General features: G+C 36.8%; 1 protein-coding gene across 5 annotated transcripts in view; it reads right to left on the reverse strand.

Moving 5' to 3' along the window:
- Kiaa1958 (KIAA1958 ortholog) overlaps window positions 1-23906 on the reverse strand; it is a 177176-nt gene that overhangs the window by 10816 nt on the left and 142454 nt on the right. For 2 of the 5 annotated variants that reach the window (XM_004849565.3, XM_013073898.3), the window contains 2 exons: window positions 22015-22187; window positions 3763-10566 (listed from right to left, as the gene is read on the reverse strand). In XM_004849565.3, coding sequence (XP_004849622.1) covers window positions 9760-10566; window positions 22015-22187 — 980 coding nt within the window. In that variant the 3' untranslated portion in view covers window positions 3763-9759. Of the gene's footprint in view, window positions 1-3762; window positions 10567-22014; window positions 22188-23906 lie in introns of those variants that run through there. The other 3 variants (XM_021262240.2, XR_015439880.1, XM_087183350.1) reach the window with 3 other exon arrangements.

The raw sequence follows: 23906 nt of genomic DNA on the forward strand, positions 1-23906 counted from the left end.
GGACTAGAGGGAGAGTTGGCTGGAACAACTTTCACCAAGAACACTGGCTCAGAAGCAGCGAGTGTGGGAATGGAACTGCTCAGAATGTCCTAACATTGAAGAATACAAAGGAAAACATTACTTCCATAAATGTGATACTAAAAAAAATGTTCAGAAGTCATACAAGTGCACATTAAGTTAAAGTAACTAGATTAAGAAAACAGACATAAAGCATACATTATATTTTTTTTATTTTTCAAAAAAAAAATCTGGGTTAAACAGTCAAGCTGCATGTACATAAAGCAACAACTTTTAAAAAAACATCCAGAACCTTGCAAAGCATTAACAGACTCTACCAGACTACCAACTAGGAGGGCTGGACTAGCTGAACAATAAAAATCACTTCTTTCGCTGACACGCCATAACAGAAAACACGACGCCTGCTTCCACACTCGTTCCTCCACATGCACGAGTGTGTGCCCAGTGCAGCCATCACTGCAGGGGAAGAGTTGGAAACGGTGTAATAAAATTATTTAAGTTATTGAACATCAACCTGAATGTTTCCAGTGTTAAGAAATTATGGGCATCTTTCTCTGTTAAAAAAAAAATACATATCCAGAACAATGAAAACATTAGGAATACAGCTTTGTTGATATTTGAAAAATATAACCACATAGAAAATACTAAGTTTTGAAATAAAAGCATTGTGTTTCTTACCTACATGGTTAAATTAGACTTTTGTCAGTCATGGTGAAGTGAGAGGACCCTGGGGAAGGTTAGACTTGGAATCTACCCAAAAGAGATTTTTTCTATCTCTTTGGGAAGAGGTTTTGCTATGCTCAGAATGAAAAACTAAGCAAATGCAAAGCAATCTGTGACCTGTTTTATTGCTAAATTTAAAGCAAACATGCTGGTGTCACTGAAAATTTAGCTGAAGGTTTAAATTGGCAGACAACTTGGGGCACAGATGAAATTTTTACAGTGCCAGGAAGGAGCTGAGCATCGAGGCTGATGACACTCTGTGTTCCCGTGGGTTTCCAAGTCCTTCCAGTACAAGCAAATGAAAAAACAATACAAACCCAATTTTAGTGCTAATGCTGACATTCTAGATTCCAGAATTTGTTTTGTTTTGTTTTGGTACTGGGGATCGAACTTGGGTCCTTGCGCTTTAAATCCCCAGCCCTTTATTTGCTTTTTAAGAGACACACATTTAGTAACTGTGTTGGTTTGTAGCTATTAGCGAGTGTGAGGAGAGGGGAGCAGCCATGGAATGGAGTCCAGGCTCCGCTCTAGGTTGTCAAGCCCCAGAAGAAAGTAGGGAGCCTGGCCTTGACTCACTTGGGAGCAATGAACTTTTGTTTTGTTTTGAGACAGGGTCTCGCTGCCCAGGCTAGTCTTGAACTCATGATCCTCCTACTTCAGCATCCCCCAGTGCTGGATTACATGTGTGCACCACCACACCTGCCTAGAAACAATAGATTTTTTTCACAATAGTGTTTGCTTGTGGGGAAAATCAAGAGGAATTTATTTGTGTAGGTCATATCTGAAATTTCTACTTATACTATCATTAACATACATTATTTCAGTAATAAAAATGGAACATGATTCTGTAATGCTCCAATTATTTTTAGCTCCACCTTAATTAATTTAGCTCATTCATGTGAAGACTTTGGGCACTTTTACACATGTGGTTTCTTCCACTTAAAAGCATACATGTTCTGCTAGGGGATGATGACCTGATGTTCAATACAAGAGTTCCTTGAAATTATATTAGGCAAATATGGTTTAATTTAAAACAGGGTTTGTAGATTGCAGTATGATTTATTATTTTTATATAACCAGTACATAGCTATTTTCTGGGTGCTAATTGTAACTAATATATTAACATATAAAATACGTTTGAAATTTCAAAGACTTAACTTTTCCTCTGGAAATCCCCTGTTGTTTCCTGGCATTCAGTGTTATATGTACAGAGAAGTCTGAAGCCAGATGCTCTTTTGTTTTCTTGTAAGCAACTTGTTAAATTTTTTTTTTTTTGGTACTGGGGATCGAACTCCGGTCCTTGCACTTGCGCAACAGGTGACGAAACCACTGAGCTAAATCCCTGGCCCAACTTGTTAAATTTTTGACTGAAAGCCTGAGGTTTTTTAAATTCTCTATTATTATTTTTGCCAGAAAGTGCTTAACTACTGGTCTCATTCACTTTTTGTTTTTTTGGGGTCCTGAAATACAGTGAGTTGGTTTTAATCTACAAGCTTAGATTTTTCATTCTGTTCAGAAAAATTTAATTTTTATAGTTAGTATTTTTCTCAGTATAGCCTTCCATTAAAAAAGCACATTTCAGTAATGCCAGTAGTGTCATTTTCCACATCCATTCTCTTCCCCAGTATTTTATTTTGAAAAGTAAGTCTCAAGTTTGTCTTGTACATAATTTACAAGTTTTAAAAGCATCAATATTGTTCTTTTTGGGTTCCCATGTGGGCTTTAATCTGCCACTGTTGTGCTTTAACTTCCGTGAAATCCTTCTAATTTATTTCCTTTTCTATTTTATTCTACTCACTTTCTCTTTTAACCCATTCCCATCTTAAGGTACATTTCAGTCATTTTACAGAAGCAACATTTTCAAGAGTGTTCTGGAAACTGTTCATTTCCCTTGGTTCCACATTTCTTTTTTGTTTGCTTTTTTTTCTTCTTGTACTCATCCTTAAATGTGATTCTTTCTTCCCAGAACCTGTCCACTTGTTTGTCAAATCCCCTTATTTGTCAAATTTCAGGTTGATGGTAAGATGATGTGTATATTTCTAAGTCCATTTTCTGGTTTACTACTTTTCTATTTAAGTAGTATCATTTTCCTTTCTCTTGCTGGTTTTTTTGAATGTTTGAACCAACATTGTACGTGAAACACAATCTTTGCATGTTCTGTTCTGCTACCCAGTCATTTACTGTCTCTGCTTTGATCTAAAAGGCTTTATTGTCACAAGATCCCATGTGTCTACTGGTCCCTCTCTGCTGTCCACTCATGCTTTAGCCTTAGGATTTGGGGGCTTGAGCTGAATGAAGAGGAAGAATGTTGGGGAAAAGGTAGAGAGGCTGGGATCTAGAACCTTCTCTTCATGGTGAAGTATTTGCTTAAGAGGGTCAGTCAGTTATTTCTCCAGCTCAGGAACTCTGAGTATGGATAAGGAGACATACATGGCTGGGAGGAAGACATATACTAAATCACTTTCATTTTTTTTTTTTTTTGGTACCGGGGATCGAACTCGGGTCCTTGCGCTTGCGCAGCAGGCGGTGAAACCACTGAGCTAAAATCCCTGGCACACTTTCAAATTTTTAATTTCACAATGTCCCTGTTTCATGGATGGAAGACAAACACTGAGCTACAACTTGGAAAGTTTGCCTAATCCACCTCTATATGTCTCAGCAATTGTGTCAATCTCTTAGATTCTAGAGTTGAGATTTGGTCTTTCGGGTCTTTATGGGTGTTTTTCTGAGAAGGTAAAAGAAATTCACTGGGAACTTCTGCAGGCCCAACGTCATTTTGACAGATGCAGTACTATTAATTAATTTTTAAAAATCCAAATCTTCCCAGCTATGATGTGGAAGAAAGAGCTCTGAATTAGTTTTCCAGTCCTGAATGAACTACTTATTGCCTGGCTGACCTTGGATAGGCTCTTTAATATCTCTGGGCTTTAAGGGAATTTGCTAGATGACCTCAGAGTCACCTATAATTTATTGTCTTTAAAGCCTCAAAAGAGGAAATAAATATGGTCTGATAAAGAATAGAAAACAAGGGGCCAGGGATTTAGCTCAGTGGTTCCGCTGCCTGCTGCGCAAGTGCAAGGACCCAAGTTCGATCCCTGGTACCAAAAAAAAAAAAAAAAATAGAAAACAAATGGCCAAGTATATTTTGCTCAGAGTATTCAATCTAAATATTATATAAAAATACTGATAACAAAATTAAGAGCAAAAGTAAAAAACCTGAGCACATAATTATGACATAGATTAGGAATTCCTTTTCATATTAAGTCATAGTTTCTATGTCTAACTGACTTAAATTGGTATGACCCATGAGCCCTTTAAGGGAGATAATATGTAATATAAATTAATTAATGGATAAAGACAGAAGGTTCTCTGCAGGCAGAAAATGTTATACTCATTCAAAAATACTATCAGGCTTTCCAAGAACTATTAAATGGTACCAAGTAACTAATCAATTATTGAGTCATATAAGGTGTAATGCAGTATGGCTTGAGAAATGGGATATCTCCCAAGTAGAAACTTTTAAATATTTTACAAGTTGAATGGACATCTATGGGGCCGAAGGCAGTTTTTTCTAATGGATTGAGCACTGGATTTGGAGTCAGATCTATGTTCAAATTTGAGTCTCCAACTTACTAGTTCTGCAAGAACTTGAGAAGTTTATTTACCTTATTTACCTTGTAGTTTCTCAGTAAGTTAAATGGGAAAATTAGATGCACTTTGCAGAACTATTGTGAATATTAAATGAGAAGATGAGGCAGCTACATAAAGCCCTTAGTACAGTGTTAGTCAAATTTGAACTTTCAAAAAAGATTTGAGCAAATTAGTAGATGTAACAATAACTAGAGTGAAATACAAATTAATCAGCTGCATTGACCATGAAGTATTTAGGAGACCATTTTCCTCTCAACAGGGTGGTAGTGGTGGAGAATCTAATAACTATTGATATTAATCTAACTACTATGCATCTACACATTATCCAATTTTTTTGGTCTTAAATATTTTCTGAAATGGTTAATTTCCATATAAGCTACATTAGACGGATAACAAAGCACTGTAATTGAATAACAATCTGAATCTAATCAACAAGTAAACATGGGGAATGTCTCTGGATAGCTTCAACTGAAAAGAAGTAGAATTTATTGCCAGGTATCGTGGTGCATATCTATAAATCCCAGCATCTTGGGAGGCTGAGGCAGGAGGATCACAAATTCAAGTCCAGTCTGGGCAACTAAGCAAGATCCTGTCTCAAAAACCAAAATTAAGGGCTGGGGATGTAGGAGAGTACAATCCCCAGTACTGGACAAAGAAAATAAAAGAATTAGAATTTCTCAAAATCATCAGCACTGTCATAATCATCATCATTATCACTGGCAAACTTTGCTTTAAGGATGGGCAGCCTCCCTCAGAGGAGTTTTGAGAAATACTACCCTGTCTGAATACATACATGCCAGATGTAGAAATTTCCAGAGACATCAGTTTAACTATCACCCCCCGTGGCTACCTCCTCTCTCAGGTAGTGCAGCTGTAGGTTGCTGCTAATCCATCCCACCTCATGTTCTAATTAAGTTGATTCATTTATATGGCAAAAAACAAAGATCCTTACCCAAGAACATGGCCTTAACAACTGTATGTTTTTCTTTTAATGCAGAGCATTAAAAATTCAATCCTAAAGCCAAACCATTTATATATACAAATTTGAAACTTTCAGTGTATTCTGTTTAGATCTATCTCTTAACAGCTTCTAAATATGTACAGGCCTTAACCTAGACTAAACTGAAGCTTATCTAGGGAAAAGTAGGTAGTTCTTTATTGAGGTCTTCATTATTTGCATTCATTGATGCCTAAAGATAACTGATTAGGAGTTCAAAATTTGTTGGCAATCCATATTTCATAAAAGCAACAAACTGATGCATATTTGATAGGGATAATATTTAAATATTCTATTTATTTAAGTAGTAACAATGTAGCCAGCATTAGCCTCAACCAGTGATGGTGAACCTTTTAGAGCTTTCAGTGATAACAAACAGCCCACTGCAGTACCGGTGCCATAAGTTCGCCACCACTGGCCTAAACTGAGAAACATAATCAACTTCTGCTGTTTAGAGATAGAAAAATAATTTTGTAAGTTGTGGAACTAGAAAAGTTAAAAGAAATCTTATTCCTAACAAAGACCTTCCAGGATAGTGAGATGTGCTAAATTAGAACATTAATTGAAGACTTAGGAATTCTGCATCCTGGTGTTACCATTCCTAACTGTATGACCTTGAAGAATGCAGAAGTGTTAACATTATTCACCTTGGAGATAATTCACTCCATTGATCCACTTTACAAGAGAGTAGTGAAGTAGCTCCCAGTAATCTCTGGACTACAGCAAGAGGCTTTCATTTCTACATCAATATTACTTTGTCCAGATTTTCTTAATGACTGTTTGTATGAATATGCCAAAAGTGCTTGATGCACTTTTAATTAGACTGTTAAAATAAGAACCAAGGTAACAGAATTTCACATTTCTTCAAATACCATTTATCAGTCAGAGCAGAGTAATGGAGAATAAAATCCAAGGAAAGCTGGACAATGCTACATGACCAAAGAGGCCATTTTCTTCACAGCTTTGGTTAGGTGCTTCCATACTATTCCCTTTTTTTGCAAATGCACAAAACAGTGGAAAAAATTTCCATAAAGCCTCTTAAGGTTTTTCTGTTCTTCCTTCATTTGTTTTTGCTTAAATGTGAGGTATCAGGGCTTGGATGTGTTGGAGGTAGAATTCATGGGAATAAACTTGTTAACTTGACCAGATTATTGGTTTGGTTTCCTCTTCACATTTAACAGTTTAAGGGACACAGAATGTCCACAATGGAATAAATAAGTGATATAATGCAGATTAAGTATAAAAGTCAACATATATCACAGGCTTATGATGTGCCTAGTACTGAGCCAAACTCTTTATATTTAACTAGATCTATCTGATCAAGTTGATGCCCTATTATTTCTGCTAAACTCAGCTCCCAGGAAGGAGGCCTGCTGGATTCTGGGAGGTGGGACCCAGAACTTTTTAGAGCAGACACAGGAGGTGCTGCAGCGTGAGCTCCTCAAGAGCTCCACAGGTCCTCTCACACCTCAGCACCTCCATTCCTCATGCAGGGCCCAGAAGCAACTTGTGCTTTAGGAGAACCTGTGAATTCTTGATATTCATTCCCAACAACTGTGGAGCACAAAAACTCAAAGGTAAGTGGAGAAAATGCTTTTAACCTCCCCTCTTCCTTCTCTTGGGATTCTCCCTTCTCAGCCAAGAGCAGAAAATTCTGGTCTCCAGAGGGGATGGCATAAGGCTGACTGGAGAGACACAGCCATTGCCTAGCTGAGGGCCAGCCAGACAGAGCTCTTGTGCTCTCCTCAAGGTCATCTGAGGACAGAGCCACACACATGGATAACAGGTCTTGGCCATGCTGGCAGGTCTTCAAGGGGTTGCTGCATGGAAAGCTAAAGTGTGTGCATATCTGCACATATACACACACACAACAGAGACAGACCTAGTGTGATGGTGGCACACAGCAGCACTCGATAGATGTTTTCTTCCTCCCTCCCTTTCTCTAAAGGAGCCTGTGATAAACAGCAGTTAGGATGCTGAGAAACAGTTCTTTCATTGTATCTGGTGTCACTTAAGATTTGCCCCTCTGATTTTTTAGTATAAGCATTCCCTTCAGAACTCTAGGGATTTATAATACATCAAATAGGTGACAGGCAACTAACCTGAGGCAGAGATGGTTACTCAGCTGCTGAAAAGCCATAATTAACAGAAAGGTTACAACCTCTGGATCACTTATTGCTACTTTTGGAAATGTTAAAATTTGAAAAGATCCCAGTGATTCCTAGAAAAAATTTCTTCTTGAATCTACTTAAAATAAAAATGGAGGTTTTATTAAATTAGCCTGTAGTATGGTATGGTGACAGTTCACATAGGTTATATTTCAGTTTAAGTGCAGAACTGACAAGAAAATGAACATTTGCTTTTCACAAACACAATATCCTTTGGGCGTTTAGCAAACTAAAGGAAACTGTAACTAATGTTTTGTGTCTACTCCTTCTTAATCAAACTCTAAAATCACTATAAGAAATCATGACAGAACAATATGCAATATCAAGTCATAGCACTATTAACTATTACTTGTTATTTATATACACATGGAGATATACCAAAATTAATCTCTACTCAGGAAACTAGTAAACAAAATTATAAATGTGCTGTAACTAGAAATGGTATACCATTAGACCTTAAGGCAGCATTGGTTGAGTCTTCTCTGGTAAAGTATCAATCACATAATTCAATGGCCAGTGTATGATTTAAAAAACGATTAATTAAAACAAATACTGAAATAATGCTTTGAGAAAGAAACAGGACTGATTTTAAGACTCCTATAAAATGAATTTGCATTGGAATTTTAATTTGAGATTAGAAAGTGTACAGAGAAACATAATGATGTAAAGATATAGCAGTCTTTCTCAAATACAAAATAAAGACACCTAGAAATTACTATTATTTTTAGTTAGCACTCTTTGGGCTCCTTTGTTACTTATTGTTGGATTCAGAGTAGTTATTAGAAAATTCTGATATGTTTATTTATTTCGTTTTTAGTTGTTTTTTTTTTTTGAGACAGGGTCTCACTACGTAGTTCAGTCTGGCCTTGAACTCACTATGTAGTCTAGGTTGGCCTCAAACTCACAGTGATCCTCCTGCCTCAGCCTCCCAAGTGCTGGGATTACAGGCATATACCACCATGCGCAGCTCTGCTGATGTTTAAACAAGTGGTCAGGTTGAGTTTTACCTGAGTGAAATAGTTTGAAACTGCATTTGATAATTTATCATTATGCTCTGATTTTATAACTACATCCTTAATGCTGGGTTTGCTTACCCGGTAGACTGCCTAAGTCATAGTGTCCCAAGCATCTGTGCTAACCCTAAAAGGGTGACATCTATTGTGGCTGGAAAAGCCATACTTTGATTAAAAAATATTTCAAAGCTTTTAATAAACACATTTGGGGATTTGTTTTCCCTGTGGCTTGTTTTGCTGGACTTTCCTGGTTAAGCCTGAACATTATTGTTCGTTGTTTTACACAGCCAGTGCTATACGCTGATAGGACAACTATGACATGAAGAACAGATTTAAAACAACAACCACCACCTTTACAAAATGTTCAAATGAAAAGCACTCTCACATGATGCTGAGAACTAAGACGTAGGCACTTCTGCTTCAGAGGTTTTCACATTTGGATCGCATGTGGCTTTCCCAAGCCGTTTTCTTTCACTACTGGAAATTCTCTCATGTTGTACAAACCGTCTAGTTCACTGGAAACCTTGTTCTCACAAACACCCTTTTGGTGCATTAATCTTCTTTTCATAAAATTTTCTCTACCGACAGCAGAGATTGATCCTTCCGTGGCAGCAGGCAGCCCCTTCCTCCCTAGCAGATGCTTCAGGACATTCTCATGAGAGGCTGCTTGCTCTGCGGGACCAAGTCATCCACCAACAAAACACAAAGGAATGTCAAGTGCAATTCTTCTTTAACATGTCCACCTCTCTCTTTCTAGTTCCTTATTGTGAATGTAATTCAACAAAGTGTACAGTCTTCATAACATTCTAAAGCTACTGGGCTACTGGGATTTTAAAAAATGATACTTAAACAGCTTCAATTTTTCTTTTTGTTTTTTCCTCCAGAAAACCTGTGCTAAAAAGGCACTAGATAAAATGAATTTCCTCACTCTTCTTTATAGCAATTATATATTGTGTTTGCTTCTATGATTGAGTGAAGGTGACACACATTTGGATAAAATAGCCGAATTATTCAGATTCACCTACTTTCATTTTAAAAAACAAACTCCAAGTCAGAGGAATAGCAGGCCACACTGATGAAGACCAGCATGTCCATGGAATCACACCCAGTCAGCCTCTGCCATCCCAGGCTCTGGGTTGTTGCTGACTCTGGCAGGGGAGCAAGGCAGCGGCCTGGATCCAGGGAGGGCTCACTGGCAGCAGCTATGGGAGCCAAGCCTCTTGGAGACCTGAGTAAAAGAAACAAAAGTGAAGTTCTCACAGTTTTCCAGTTTGACCTTCTTGGCTAAGTTTGGGACAATTCCCCGAAGAGACCGCAGTCCCATCCTCTGCTCCTCATACCACACACTGCCCATGTCTGTGGCCTCCTTCCTGGCAGTAAGGTAGAAGGGGGACTTGGCCTCCATTTGGGTGGGTGGCCGGTGGATGTACATGTACTTGTAGAGGAGACAGTATGGGCACTGTTTGTGTCCCCTGGAATGCTCATGGTAGATTTTCCCATGACATACTCTAGTGGAACTGCTCCGACTCTCCCGCTTGACACTGTCTGTACGGGCGAAGTAGGGCTGGTTCTGTGGGTCTTTGAGCAGTTCAATATCACCATACATCAAATCTGCATGCTCCTGCAGTGTCCGCATGTTCAGGTATTGGCTGTTGTACTTGACCACAGTGGAAAGGAGAGTGATAGGGCTGTCATCCCCTAGACACCCTGCCTGCCACATCTCTTCCTCATCAGAAAGAGAGAAGTAGACGATATTGCGAGAACGGGCACCCGACATCCCTGCCTTACTCAGCACCCACAGCTTCTCCTTGAGTTTCTTGGTGGAAGAACTGAAGGTGCTGCTGGTGATAGAAAAGCCCACACCTGCATTCTTCAGGATGCGGTCCAAGCCTCGGCGGATGGCATGGAGCGAGGTGGCCAGGAAGTCTGAGCCGTCACTCTTCTTAACGGTGACATAAAAGTTTTCAAGCAGCTCATTCAACTTCACTGCAGGGATCTCAAATGAGACAAACACTGAAGTTATACATCTGAGGATACCTAAATAGCCAGACCCCTCCTCCCTTCTCAGCCTTACTGGGGGTTCTGCTGTGGACAGGACATGTGTGGCCTCTAGAGGGCTGACCCCTTAGCATAAAAGAGTACAAAGAACAGTTAACTTCAAGCTGAAAGATCTAGGTTCTGTATTTGGCTCTCGCTAATCTTAGGTATTAACATTTCAATGTGCAAAATAGGGTATAATAACTGACACCTCAAAGGACTGTAGTAATATTTAAAACAGTGGACTGTGAAAAGGTTTGTAAGTAGTAATGAACATACACACCTGACTACACATATGCATGTATGTGTCTACAAACACATATATTATTATTACTAGCCTTTTGTAACTTCACTATTCTTCTCTGGAAGGTCCTGTCTTCTCTTTGTTTGCAAATCATTCATCTCTTTCCCTTTAATAAAATTCAGTCATCCTGTCTGAACAATTCCTAAACTAAATTTAAACTCTCAATAGCTACAGCATTAATTTCCTTGATATCAACACTCGTGGGTCCTGCTGTCACTGAATGTGGTGCTGAATGGGAGGACAAGTGACAAATCTATTTTGCATTGCAAATTAATGCTTATTGATTTTTCACTTGAATTTATCTGAATAGGTCCCGAAATATCTTTGGCTTAATAAACCACAGGGTTTCAATATCAGTATTTGTTTAAGATATAAAAGAATTAATGACTATATTTCATTTCTATCTGATCTATATTACACCAAAAAGTATATGAATACAAATATAAACTTCTCTAAGTAAAATATGGACAACTTTCTCTTTGCACATTATTATGTTACATAAAATGTGTGCACACTAATACCATGCAAAGTGAGGAATAGCTCTGACATGCACAAGTTCCAGGTGACATAGTACATCATAAAAGAAAGACTGCCTGTGTTATCAAATCACAGTTAGGACTACACTACACTAATCAAAACAACTACTGAAATGGAAGGATCATTCAGTTTTAAATACTTTAATGTAATTGACACATATTAAGGAGAAAGGTAACATGAACTTAAGTGATACTGAAAATTTATTTTTAAAAATATGACATCCATTTCAAAGTTTTAAAAATTCAAATTAAATTGAGATTGGAAGAAAAAATCCTATCGTAATGAAGACTATTTTACAGACACGAATTATACAAATTATACATAAATGAAAACATTAAAATTTTTTATAAAGTCAGAGAGAGAATAAGCACATTGTATATCATTGTTCTTATATAGTACTGTTCTAGAGGCACCAGGTAGGACAAGGAAAAGAAATTTTACACATGCACTCTCACATACACACATGCACACACATGGGCATATACAGGAAAGGAAAAAGACAAATGTTTTCTGATAATCTGATTGTTAGTCTAGAAAACTCCAAGAGATTCAGTAGAAAAGCTATAAAAAAGAGTACAGCAGTATAAAAAATAAAAGAAAAATAGCTTTCTTATGTACCAGCAATAACCAGTTAAAATAATTTCCCAATAGCTACTGCACTAAAATTCAGCAGGCTTTGGTTGTTTTTATTGTCACCTGCAACTCCCTACTTGCAGGTGATAACCTCTCTTTATATTACCTTTGACTCCTTTGGTTACAAGAGAAGTATCAACCTTGCGCAAGCCTAAGCAATGAGGCATATCAGAATTAGTGGACTCCAAGGCCATCAGGACACTGTCTCTCATCTCTGCTTCTCTGTGAAGACTAGCTTTCTTCACACAGCTGTAAACATGGTCAACTACCTCTCTTCAAGGTTTATAACTTCAAGCTTCTTCAAGTATTAGTATGAGATCAACTCTCATTTTCAGTAGGAAAAAAAAAATAATCCAAAAGAAGAAATCTGATTAAGCCCATTACTAATTCAAACAACTCACCCGAAAGTGGTCCATCATACTTAATGTAATGGTTTTTGAAATAGCCATGTGGATGGTAGGACAGAAAGACTTCCTAAATAACTGGTTCTAAGGAAAATCTTATTTTTTTACTTTACCACTTCAAACAGAAACCAAGAAACAAAGATGACCTGTGTTCATGGATTGAAAACTTAATATTGTTAAAATTGGCAATAATCTCCCAAATTACCTACAGATTTAGCATTATCCCTATCAAAATTCCAGCTGCTCAGGGCTAGGGATTTAGTTCAGCGGTTCTGGCGCCTGCCTTGCAAGTGCAAGGACCTGAGTTCAATCCCCGGTACCAAAAGGAAAAAAAAAAAAATCCCAGCTGCTTAGAGAGCTGATCCTAAAATTCATATAGAAAAGTAAATAAAAATAGCTGACAATTTTTAAAAAGAACAAAGTTGAAATACTCACTCTTAATTTCAAAACTTACTACAGAGCTATAGAAATCAGGACTGGGGCCGGGGATTTAGCTCAGTGGTTTTGCCGCCTGCTGCGCAAGTGCAAGGACCCGAGTTCGATCCCCGGTGCCAAAAAAAAAAAAAAAAAAAGAAAAGAAATCAGGACTGTACGTTCCTGACACTATACATATAGCTAAGAATCAGAAACCAATTCTCAGATAAAAAGATAATTGATTTCAATAAGGGGGAAAAATAACTTCAAGGAGAAATAATAATCTTTTCAACAAATGGTGCTAGGATAGCTAGATATTCTATACCAAAGACTGAAGTTGGACTACGACCTCATACACAAATTAACTCCAAATGGATCAAAGATCCAATGTAAGAGTTAAAGTTCTAAATTTTTAGAGGCAGAAAAAGAGTAACTCTGCATGACCTTGGATCAGAAAATGGTTTCTTAGACCATTGCTTAGGTACAAGTAATGCAAGGAAAAATAAATTGAAATTCATTAAAATTAAAAACTATGCTTCAGAAAGCAGCACCATGAAAGTGAAAAGATGCCTGTAATCCCAGAACTCAGGAGGCTGAGGCAGAAAGATTGCTACAAATTCCAGGCCAGCCTGTCCTACAAAGTGAGTTCAAGGCCAGACTGAACTATATAGCAAGACCTTGTCTCAAAAGAAACAAAACAAAACAAAATGAAAAGACAACTCACAGAATGGCAGGAAATATTTACAAATTATATATCTCATACAAGGCTTATACTTAAGATATATAAAGAACTATGATAACAGGAAGAAGACAGTGCATTTCAAAAATGGGCAAATGATCGGAATAGACACTTCTCCAAGAAGATATATAAGCACACGAAAAGATGGTCAGCCTCATTAGACATCAAGGAATGCAAAGCCAAGCCACAGGGGATTCCAGTTCATCCCCAATAGGATGGCTAGAATTAAGTAAAACAATGATAATAACCAGTATTAGTGAGGGTATAAGGAAACTGGAACTCTCATATACTTACAATAGAAATATAAAATGATACAGCTGCTTTGAAAACAGATTGGCAGGTCTCCAGAAGTTAAACATGAAAGTACCATGTTACCAAACAATTCCATTCGTAGTTGCATGCCCAAGAAGACCGATAACATGTCCTTACAAAGATGTGTACACACATATTCACTGCAGCATTAGTCACAATAAATAGCTCAAAGTAACTCAAATGTCCATCAACAGATGGATAAACAAAATGTGGCATTTGTATAGAATGGAATACCCTTCAGCAATAAAAAGGAACAAATTACCAATTCATGCTAAAACATGGCTGAACTCTGAAAATGTTTTGACAAGTGAAATAAGCCGTACAAAAGGACAACTTAGAGATAAAGGACATATGATTCTACTTATGTAAGGAACCTAGAATAGGTATATTCATGGCAGCAGAAAGAATAGAGGTTTCTAGGGCCTGAGGTGAAGCAGAAATGGAGAGCTATTGTTTAATGGGTACAGTTTCTACTTGGAATGATGAAAGAGTTCTGGAAATGAAGAGTAGTCACAGTTCTGCAACACTGTCAATGCAATGAATGCCACCAAACTGTACACTTAAAATGGCTAAGAATAAATTTTATGTACATGTTTTCATAATTATAAAAACCCAAATAAATCAATAAAATATAACTTTTCCTTTAAATAATTAAAATAATTATTAATATACTATTAATAATAATTTAAAAATCCAACTGTTCACATTGACTCCCAATATCATTTCTCTATTCCCACTAGCCTTAACCTTTTTTAGGTCACAGGGCCTTGTTTTCTGGACTCTGAAATCACTATGAAGACAGGTGCCTGCTACCGGAAACCCATATATCTCCTTGTAGGAATTCATGAAAAGAGCCTCATTTCTCCATACTCTCCATGACTTAGGTAATAACTACATCTCAGAAGGTAAAAATTTTTCAACTCTCCCATAGATTGTGCCTAATCCTCAATTCTAATACTTCTTAGTTGACCCCGTGTTATCCAGGGAAATAATAAGTGAAGGAAAAGAGATAGCCCAATCTACTGTAATCCACTTACACGAGTCATTCAGATTAAATATTGCTTAAGAAAGAAGCCAATATCTTAGAGAATTAGGCAACATTTAGTGAACAAAAGAAATTGTAGCATCAAGTGGCATACTTTTTAATCTCATATTTTTGGTCTCAGTGCAAGCTATATTAAGTTTAGGTGTGTCTTTAATATAGATACAACTGGCAGGTAATAGCTCTTGATCACAGTTTGGCACCTGGTAACTCAAATTTAGTTGTCTGTTTAAGCTCTTATTTCTTTTTGGTCATTGTTATATTAAAGAAGCCAAGTTTATAATTCACAGTTAATACTGACATAGCAAATCAACTCAAGAGTAGTTAAAGAAGTAACTGTTTGTAAAGTCTTTATAACAGACTGAAGTCCTTAGCAACCTAGAGAAATAATCACCAATCAAAACTGAGTCTGAGAAAACTAAAGAGGCAGTCAGTAGGGACCAGAATGAATGGTTTCTTATGTATAAACAATATAAATTTTGTGATTGACATTTCTCCTGGAATTGCTTTTGCTGTGATTTTACTTTGAAACTTGTGGTAGTCTGTGGAAATCAAGAAAAATGTTCTGTATTCTAACTCAGCTTGATGTTCCTAATACTAAATTTAACTCATTGATTTATCCCACATTTATCAGTTCATGTGGTGCCAATTCAGTTATATTCCAGGCCTTCTGATTTGGACTGAAGACCCAGCCATGAATGTGATGCTTTCAAGTACATTCTGAGAGATAGACATGTAAACAGACAGGAGCATCTCAACGTGGAAAGTACTTATGCACGGCAAGCACCAGAACAAAAATTTAAATTAAGTGCCATGGGATCCTCAGGTGACAGTGTAACTTTGCTTAGGGAAGCTGGGAGAGCCAAATTTGAGCTAGTTCTGGAGGAATGAATAGAAAATTTTAAAAGAGAGCAAAAGGATAAAGCATTCTAGGCAGAAAAAGTAGCATGTGGCAAAGACTCAGAAGCATAAGGGTCTTGTGGTTTCTAGAAATGGTGAAACGTTTGATGAGGCTGGGGAAACAGTACAGAGCACAAAGCAAACACAAGATCATCCTAAAGAAAAAAAGTGTTTACCAATTAACTATGGATGCATTATAAATCACCCCAAAGCTTAGTGCCTTAAAGGCAAGGCCCCCTTTCCCCAAGTACTAGGGAGTGAACCCAGGGCCTTCACACTGAGCAACAATACCATGCCTCTACCCCTTTTCTGTTTTTCATTTTAAGAGATAGTCTTGCTAGTTGCTAAATTGCCTAGGCTGAGTTTGAATTTCCAACCCTCCTATTTCAGTCTCCCAGAGTGCTGGGATTACAGCTGTGTGCTACCATGCCTGGAAAGCCAAGACATCTCATGATTTGATAAGTTAGCATTCTGGGCCTGGCTTAAATGAGTATTTCCTATTCTGGTCTCACCTGGGGTACACATGGTACAGTCATCTGGGTAGTATGTAGGAGTCAGCTTGTCCACATATTCCTCAGATCTAACTGGGCTTTCACACACGGCAACACTATGTACTAAGACCAGTAAGAATCTAAAGATCAAAGCAGAATCTGTGAGGCTTGGTTTTAGAATTCCACACATTGTCTCTTCCGTTATATCCTGTTGGTCAAAATAAGTGACACGGGCAGCTTAGATTGAAGGAGAAAACCGATTCCACCTCTTGATGGGAAAAGCAACAAAGTCATACTCCCAAGGGGTGTGTGTATGGGGAGGGGAATTGTAGGCATCTTTGCAAACACCACAGGGTAAAAACAGGTTCTGAAGACTAGAATATAAAGTAAACAGCTTGGGATTTATCCTAAGAGCAACAGGAAGCTATCAGAGGTTTGTTTTTTATATCTTTCCAGGAATTTGTCCATTTAACCTGCATTATCTAAATTATTGGGATACAATTTTTCATAGTATTCCCCAAGAATCCTCTTTTAAAAGTTTGTCTGTTTCTGTAAGGTTGTTAGCAATAGCCCCTCTTTTATTTCTGGTTTTCATAATTTGGGTCTTCTTCATTCTCTAAATCTTGAGTCCTCAAGTGCCATAATCTTGCTATGTATCTGTGCTATGATCCAGATAGTTTCCTTAGAACTTTTTTATAACTTACTAATTATATTTTCATCTGAGTCTAAACTTACTTTTTAACTCAAAACACATATTTTTATTTTAATAGTTTATTTTTTAATTCTTGACTCATACTGGTTTTATATTCATATTCTTGTTTCATAGGCATTGATTTTAGACCTTTTTCTAATATCAGCACTTAGTGCTGATATTTTTCTCTAAGCATTGCTTTTGCTGCCTCCCACAAAATCTGATTTCATTTTCATTTAATTCAAGATTTTTTTGTGTGTTTTTTTTTTGGTACCAGGGATTGAACTCAGGTCCTTCCGCTTGAACAGCAGGCGGTGAAACCACTGAGCTAAATCCCTGGCCCCTAGTTCAAGATTTTTAAAATTTCTTTTGTGATTTGTTCTTGATCTGTGGCTTATTTAGTAACGTAACAACTTCTAAGAATTGAGGACTATCTAGTTAGCAATCTGTACAATCTGTAATTAATTTATAATTCTGTTGTAGACAGAATATACTCTGTATGATTTCAATCTCCTTAAATTGAGACTTCTATCACTATTACATTTCCCTCTTCATTCCTGCTAAAATTCCTTCCATGGGTGTCTACTTTGTTTGATATTAACAGACACTCCATGATTAATATTTTGCACTATATCTTTCTCCTATCCATTTATTTTCAATATTTCTCAGTTTTTAAAGTCAGATATGGACTGTACAGTTGACTCTTGCTTTTTTTTGGTGGGGGGAGACAATCTCTCTATTTGAGTTGTAGTGTTTAGTGCATTTCTATTTAGTATAATTATCAAGATGCCTGAGTTTAAATCTACCATGTTGCTATTTGTTTTCTATTTGATATATCACTTCTTTGTTCTTTTATTCTCTTTTCCTTTTGCCTATGTTTTACAATTACATTTACTTTTACATTAGGATTGTCAGCTCTCTGTCTTATATTTTTAGTGCTGTTCTATGATTTGCAATCTTTAAATTATTTTTATAATTTAAATTATCCTTAAATTCGATCCCCGTACCAAATATAAATAAACAAATAATCTTTAAATTATCATATGCTACCTTCAAATACTACACTACTTCACATATATTGTTGGAACTACAATACTATACTTTCATCTTTCCATCTATCCTCTACTATTATTGCTCTGCATTTTTTCTTTTTTTGGTACCAGGGATCGAACTCAGGACCTTGTGCTTGTGAGGCAGATGGCGGCACCACTGAGCTAAATCCCCAGTCCATTGCTCTGCATTTTTCTCCATATATAACATAAAAGCCTTGCAATATATTGTTATTATGTTTGGTTTAACAGTCAATTATCTTTTTGGAAATTAAAAATTCCATTTCAACACTTTACATTTCTTTGAAGAATCCAGGTTTTCATCTGACATAATTTTGCTTTTGCCTAAAGAGCTCCTTTAATATTTAGTGTTACATAGGTCTTTTGGTGATGAATTCTCTCAGGTTTGTTTTTTGGGAACAGGTCTTTATTTCACTTTCACTTTTATTTACTCTGAGTGTAAAATTTTAGGTTGATAGTTTTTTCTTTCATATCTTAAAAAATGTCATCCTATTGTCTTGCATAGTTTCTAGTGAAAAAGTTTTCTTTTTTCTATTTCTACATCAATTTAATATTTTTATTATTCTGTTTTATCTGTTTTTGTCAATGATCTTCAAAGAAAATGAGATTTTAAAAACTTACCTACTTAGCCATGTAGCTATACTTTCTAAAGTTCTTTCCTTTGTTATCAATATATTTCATATAGTACTATTTTCCTTTTGGCTAAAGAACTTTCTTTAATATTTCTCAGAGTGTAGATCGCCTGATGATGAATTCTTTCATTTTTGAATAACTGAAAAGTCTTTATTTTTCTCTCAGTAATTTAAAGAAATTGATCAATTAGATTTTCATTTGCCTTTTTTTTTTTTTTTTTCTTTTTTTGGTACTGGGCATTGAACTCAGGTCCTTGGGCTTGCAAGGCAGGCAGCGGAACCACTGAGCTAAAACCCCGGCCCAATTTGCCATGGTTTTTTTTTTTTTTTTTTGCCATGTTTTTAACGAGAAATTTGTTGTTGGCCTTATCTTTGTTCCTCTGTATATCACATCTTTCTTTTTTAACTGCTTTTAAATTTTCTGTTTACAACTGGTTAAGTGATTTGATTATTATGGTTTACATTTATAAAGTTTTCACTTCTTGTGTGCGGTTCAATGAGTGTCTAGAATCTATGGGTTTATAGTTTTTTTTTTTTTTGGTACTGGGGATCGAACTTGGGTCCTTGTGCTTGTGCAGCAGGCGGCAAAACCACTAAGCTAAATCCCCAGCCCAAGGGTTTATAGTTTTATCAAATTTGGTGGAATTAGGGCTGTTATCCTTCAAGATTTTTTTTTTCCCCTCTTCTTCTACCTTGCTTCAAGGATTCCAACTACTATCTGTATATTAGTCCATTTGAAATGTCACAGACTTTATTAATGCTCATTCTCTTTTCTTCCTGTATTTCATTCTGCAGTGACTATTGTTAGAATGTATATTCAAGTTCACATATTTTCTTCTCTAATGTGTAATATGCCTAAGCAGTTTATCTTTTATCAGACATTGTAGTTTTGTCTCTAGAACTGCATTTTGAATCTCAAATCAAATCTATAACCCTGCTTAATTTTTTAAAGTTATCAAATACAGTTACAACTGTTTTAATGTCCTTGTCTTCTAATTTTATAATCTGTGTCATTTCTGCGTTTTTATTCATTTGAAAAAAATATATGTTCTTGTTCTTTGAATGTCTGATAATTTTTATTTATAGATGATACACATGTGAATTTTATTGAGCTTTTGTGTTTTAATATTTTTACATCTGTATATATTCTTAAATTTTGTTTTGGAATATGATTAATTAAAAACCATTTGACCCTTTGGGTCTTGCTTTTAGGATCTTTGGGTAGAATAGAGCAGAGCTTAGTCTACACACAAGATGTAAAACCTGAACTCTAGCCTATGAATTGCTTTTGTTTTGGCTGGTGGTGGTAATATTGGGGGTTGAACCCAGGGCCTTTGTATTGAGCTATATTCCCATCCCTTCTTTAATTTTTAAAATTTGGAGTAGGAATTTGCTAAGTCACTAAATTGCCCAGGCTTGCTTGAATTTGATTCTCCTGCTTTATTCATCCAAAGTGCTTGGCTGGCTAACCCTTGAATCTTGAGGGATTTTTTCAGTCTAGTTGGTGGGCCACATGGCCTCCAATTCTGTGTGAGTGCCACCTACTACTGTTACCTCTAAACTTTTCAAGTAGTGGTTTTTGCCAGCTTCAAGTGGCTTCTTCACATGCACATACTGATAGCACTCAGTTGAACATTTGAGGAGTGTATCTTTAGTTCCCTTAGGCTCTCTCTTTGCTCTCCTCTACCTTTGGATACTATCATAATTCTAGTCACTTTTGTCTCTCTGGACTGTTTCCTTTCCTCAACTCAGCAAGCAGGCTGGGCACTGTATGAATTCTCCCTCTGTGACCCACAGACCTGTTAACTCTTTCAAGTCAACAAACTGGAATACTCAGAGGTATCACCTTGCCTCTTTCCTGTCTCTCAGGGATCACTGTTCTTCTTTGCCTTCTATGCAGTGCCTTGCACTGTTTTATATCTTTTGTTTGTTTCTGGCATGAAGGCAATTTTGGCCCTCCAAATTGGCTAGAAGTGAAACTTAACTGCTTTTTCTCCCAGATGAGGGTCACATACATGTTCCCATGTCCAGTAACACTTGATTGGGTGCTAGAAATTACCAAGTTTACACTGCTCAATTCTGGATTTTGTCATATTTTTCTTTCAGTGAACTGAAATCTCTTTTTAGTGTACTCATATCCGCAGTTTCCCAAACTCTGATTTCTGTCTGACCTCAACTCCGTGAAGATTGCCAGGCTCTGTTAAGTTCTCCCTCTCTCCCTTTACTGCAGTTCAGAAATTACCTCTAGGCAGAAGCCTTAGAGATGATGACCCTTCTCTCACTTGTCTCCTTGTTTTAGGGATCACATTTTGTGCTGTTCTGTCTGCAAGGAGTTGTTTCATATATTGTGTTGCATTTCTAGTTGCTAAAGAAGGAGGGTACTTTTGAGCCCCTTTCTCTCATGGCCAAAAGCAGAAATTTCACTTTATTTTCATATCTGTTAGATCATTTTGAAGGGTATGTTGTTGATTATTTTTATGCTTTTTATTTCCATAAAATTTCACCTATAAATCTTAAAATACTTTATAAAAATTCAGTCTATACTTGAACTCTCTAGAGTTCCTGGTGTATAAATCTGTTGTTTCTTGTTTTTTTTTTTGGTCCTGGGGATCAAACTCGGGTCCCTGAGCTTGCGCAGCAGGCAGCGGAAACCACTGAGCTAAATCCCCTGCCCTTTTTTGCCTAATCCTAAGGTACTTGTAGCTCTTATGATCAGATCCTACAATAATTCTTTCAAATAAAGTCTCTCTCTACCAAAAACAAATAACTTCAGTGATTTTTCAATGTTTACAGGAATTCTAATTGGCACTTAAGGATTACCAAAATCTGGCATATGGTCTACTATATGCATATATGAAACCTCTGCTTCAAGTAAGCATTTTTGTCCTCCAAAAATGTACTTATTCTCACATCAGCCTTGAAAACTCCTGTACTCATCTAACTCTACTGAAATCCTACCCTTCTCTCAAAATACAGTTTAAATGTCAGTTCCCTCTCCAGTCTCATCAAACCAAATTAATTTATCCATCTGGGTTTTCTAGCAATTTCTGATTTGCAAAATCATAACATACTAAATTCTGCTTTGGACTGTATTTTTCTTCCTATTTTATGTCCTTTAAAAATTTCCCCAGGCAGAAAGCAATTGTTCTCTGTTCCTTGCAATACCTAGTACAGTGCCTGGCACTTGGAAGCTCAGTGAAGTTGGCCAAAAGAAGTAGTAAACTCAGGGGTCCCTTACCTTGGTGATGTCCGTGTGATCTTTGAGCCCGTTGGTCATGCACCAATATCGCCACACATTCAGGGCGTACCGCGTGGCTTTAGTAGTATTTGGGCTTACTGCACTGGTACACAGATCATTCAAGTCATCATTAACATTAAATACAGGAAATTTGTTGAGCTTAGTAGAATAAGCTAGAAACAAAAACAATAAAAGCATTAAAATAATTTGCCATTCCTTTCTTTAAAGAATTACATCTTGGGATCATGTAAATAATGGAGAACTCCTAAAACACTTTGCAAAGTGAAATTTCTATCAAGTACACATATATTAGGATAAATAAAGGGGACAATGGAATCAATATAGTAACCTTGCATTTAATCCCAACTGTTGTGTTATATATATGAATTTGTGCATTAATGCAGGCATTTCAATAGTAGGAAAATGAATGGTGAAAAACAAAAAGTATTTTGTCTAAATGCTTCACTAAAACCCCTGCACTTCAATTTTCAACAAAATAAAAAAAGTGAGAAAGAAAGGAAGAAAGGGAAGAAAGAAGAGTACATATTCTTAGCACACAAAGAGTTGTCATTTCTTTGTAACACTCAGTGTCTCAAATGATCTATGTACCATAATGGGCAGCCTAGTTAAATGGTCTTAGCATATTTCTTTTAATTCTTTTTCACATACTAATAAGGAGAAATGTTCTGTGGACTTTTTTTTTTTAGTACCAAGGATCGAACTCAGGAGCTTGTGCTTATGAGGCAGGCATGGAGCCACTGAAAGGAGAAATGTTTAAACATTAGTTCTACAACCCAGCAAATAGCTTCAAATCATAGGGGAAGGTCAAGTGAGAGAGATGTTAGGGAAAGAAGGAGGAATACTACAGAAGGGCTCACTTTTCCTCAAAAGAGAGAAAACACATTTTAAATTGCCAAAAAGAAAACCAAGTCCATAACCATTAGCTTCCCTGTCTTTATACTCTGTGACTTGCTAAAATCAGGCTTACCCTGTGCAAAATGTAAATCACTTCAAACTACAAACACTGCCAAACTGTACCTTATCTAAAGGTTCTGACCCTCTCTGGAATGCTGGTTTTTAAGGCAGTACTGTAATTGGTGAGGTCTCTTAGAGAGCAAAGGGAAAAGTTAGTGCAATTTTCAAGGTGACCTCAAGCTGTTTGCACTTTATCTAAGCCACTTCACCTGTCACTGCTCCCTCTGAGGACTCTTATACAATAAACCACCCGTCTCCTGCTGGCCCAGCATCTACTGGTACCCAAGAAACCCACACCACACCTCCCCCCGCACAGGATGAGTATGTCCCCTGTAGACTTTGTGTCAATAAACACACTGTCATTCAAAAAAGTCTTTTTTTCAATTCCAAACTCAACTCTACAAAACGTTCCCACACACTAATCCAACTCCTGCATTGTCCCCTTTATGCTGTGCCTCACTTTTGCCTTATTATTATTCCTTAAGAGTGTCAATTGGGTGGTTCTGCTGCCTGCCTCGCAAGCGCAAGGACCTGAGTTCAATCCCTGGTACCAAAAGAAAAAAAAAAGTGTCAATTGATCCGAAAAGACTGTGGCTTCACACCAGACGTGTTGATCCTGCCCACAACAATGGAACAAACAATTTACTAAGTGCTTGTCTCCAGAAGGGAGTAAACACTGCTGGAAATAAACACTCCCACAAATCTACCTAACTCCTTCTTATTTGTAGATCTTGCTTGGTATCAATGAAAGGATTCTGTATTAAATTTGCTATTATTATAACTAGTTCTAATTGAGTGCCTACTATATTTCATGAAGTTTCACATAAATTATCTATAATCTGTAGGCAAGCACAATTTTATACCTATTTTACAGATAGGGAAATGGAGCCTCATATGTTTATGTAACTTTATACATT

This window comes from Heterocephalus glaber, unplaced genomic scaffold, assembly GCF_053883595.1.
Source record: "Heterocephalus glaber isolate CG9 unplaced genomic scaffold, H.glaber_assembly_v1.0 deba00001479, whole genome shotgun sequence".
Taxonomy (NCBI): Eukaryota; Metazoa; Chordata; class Mammalia; order Rodentia; family Bathyergidae; genus Heterocephalus; species Heterocephalus glaber.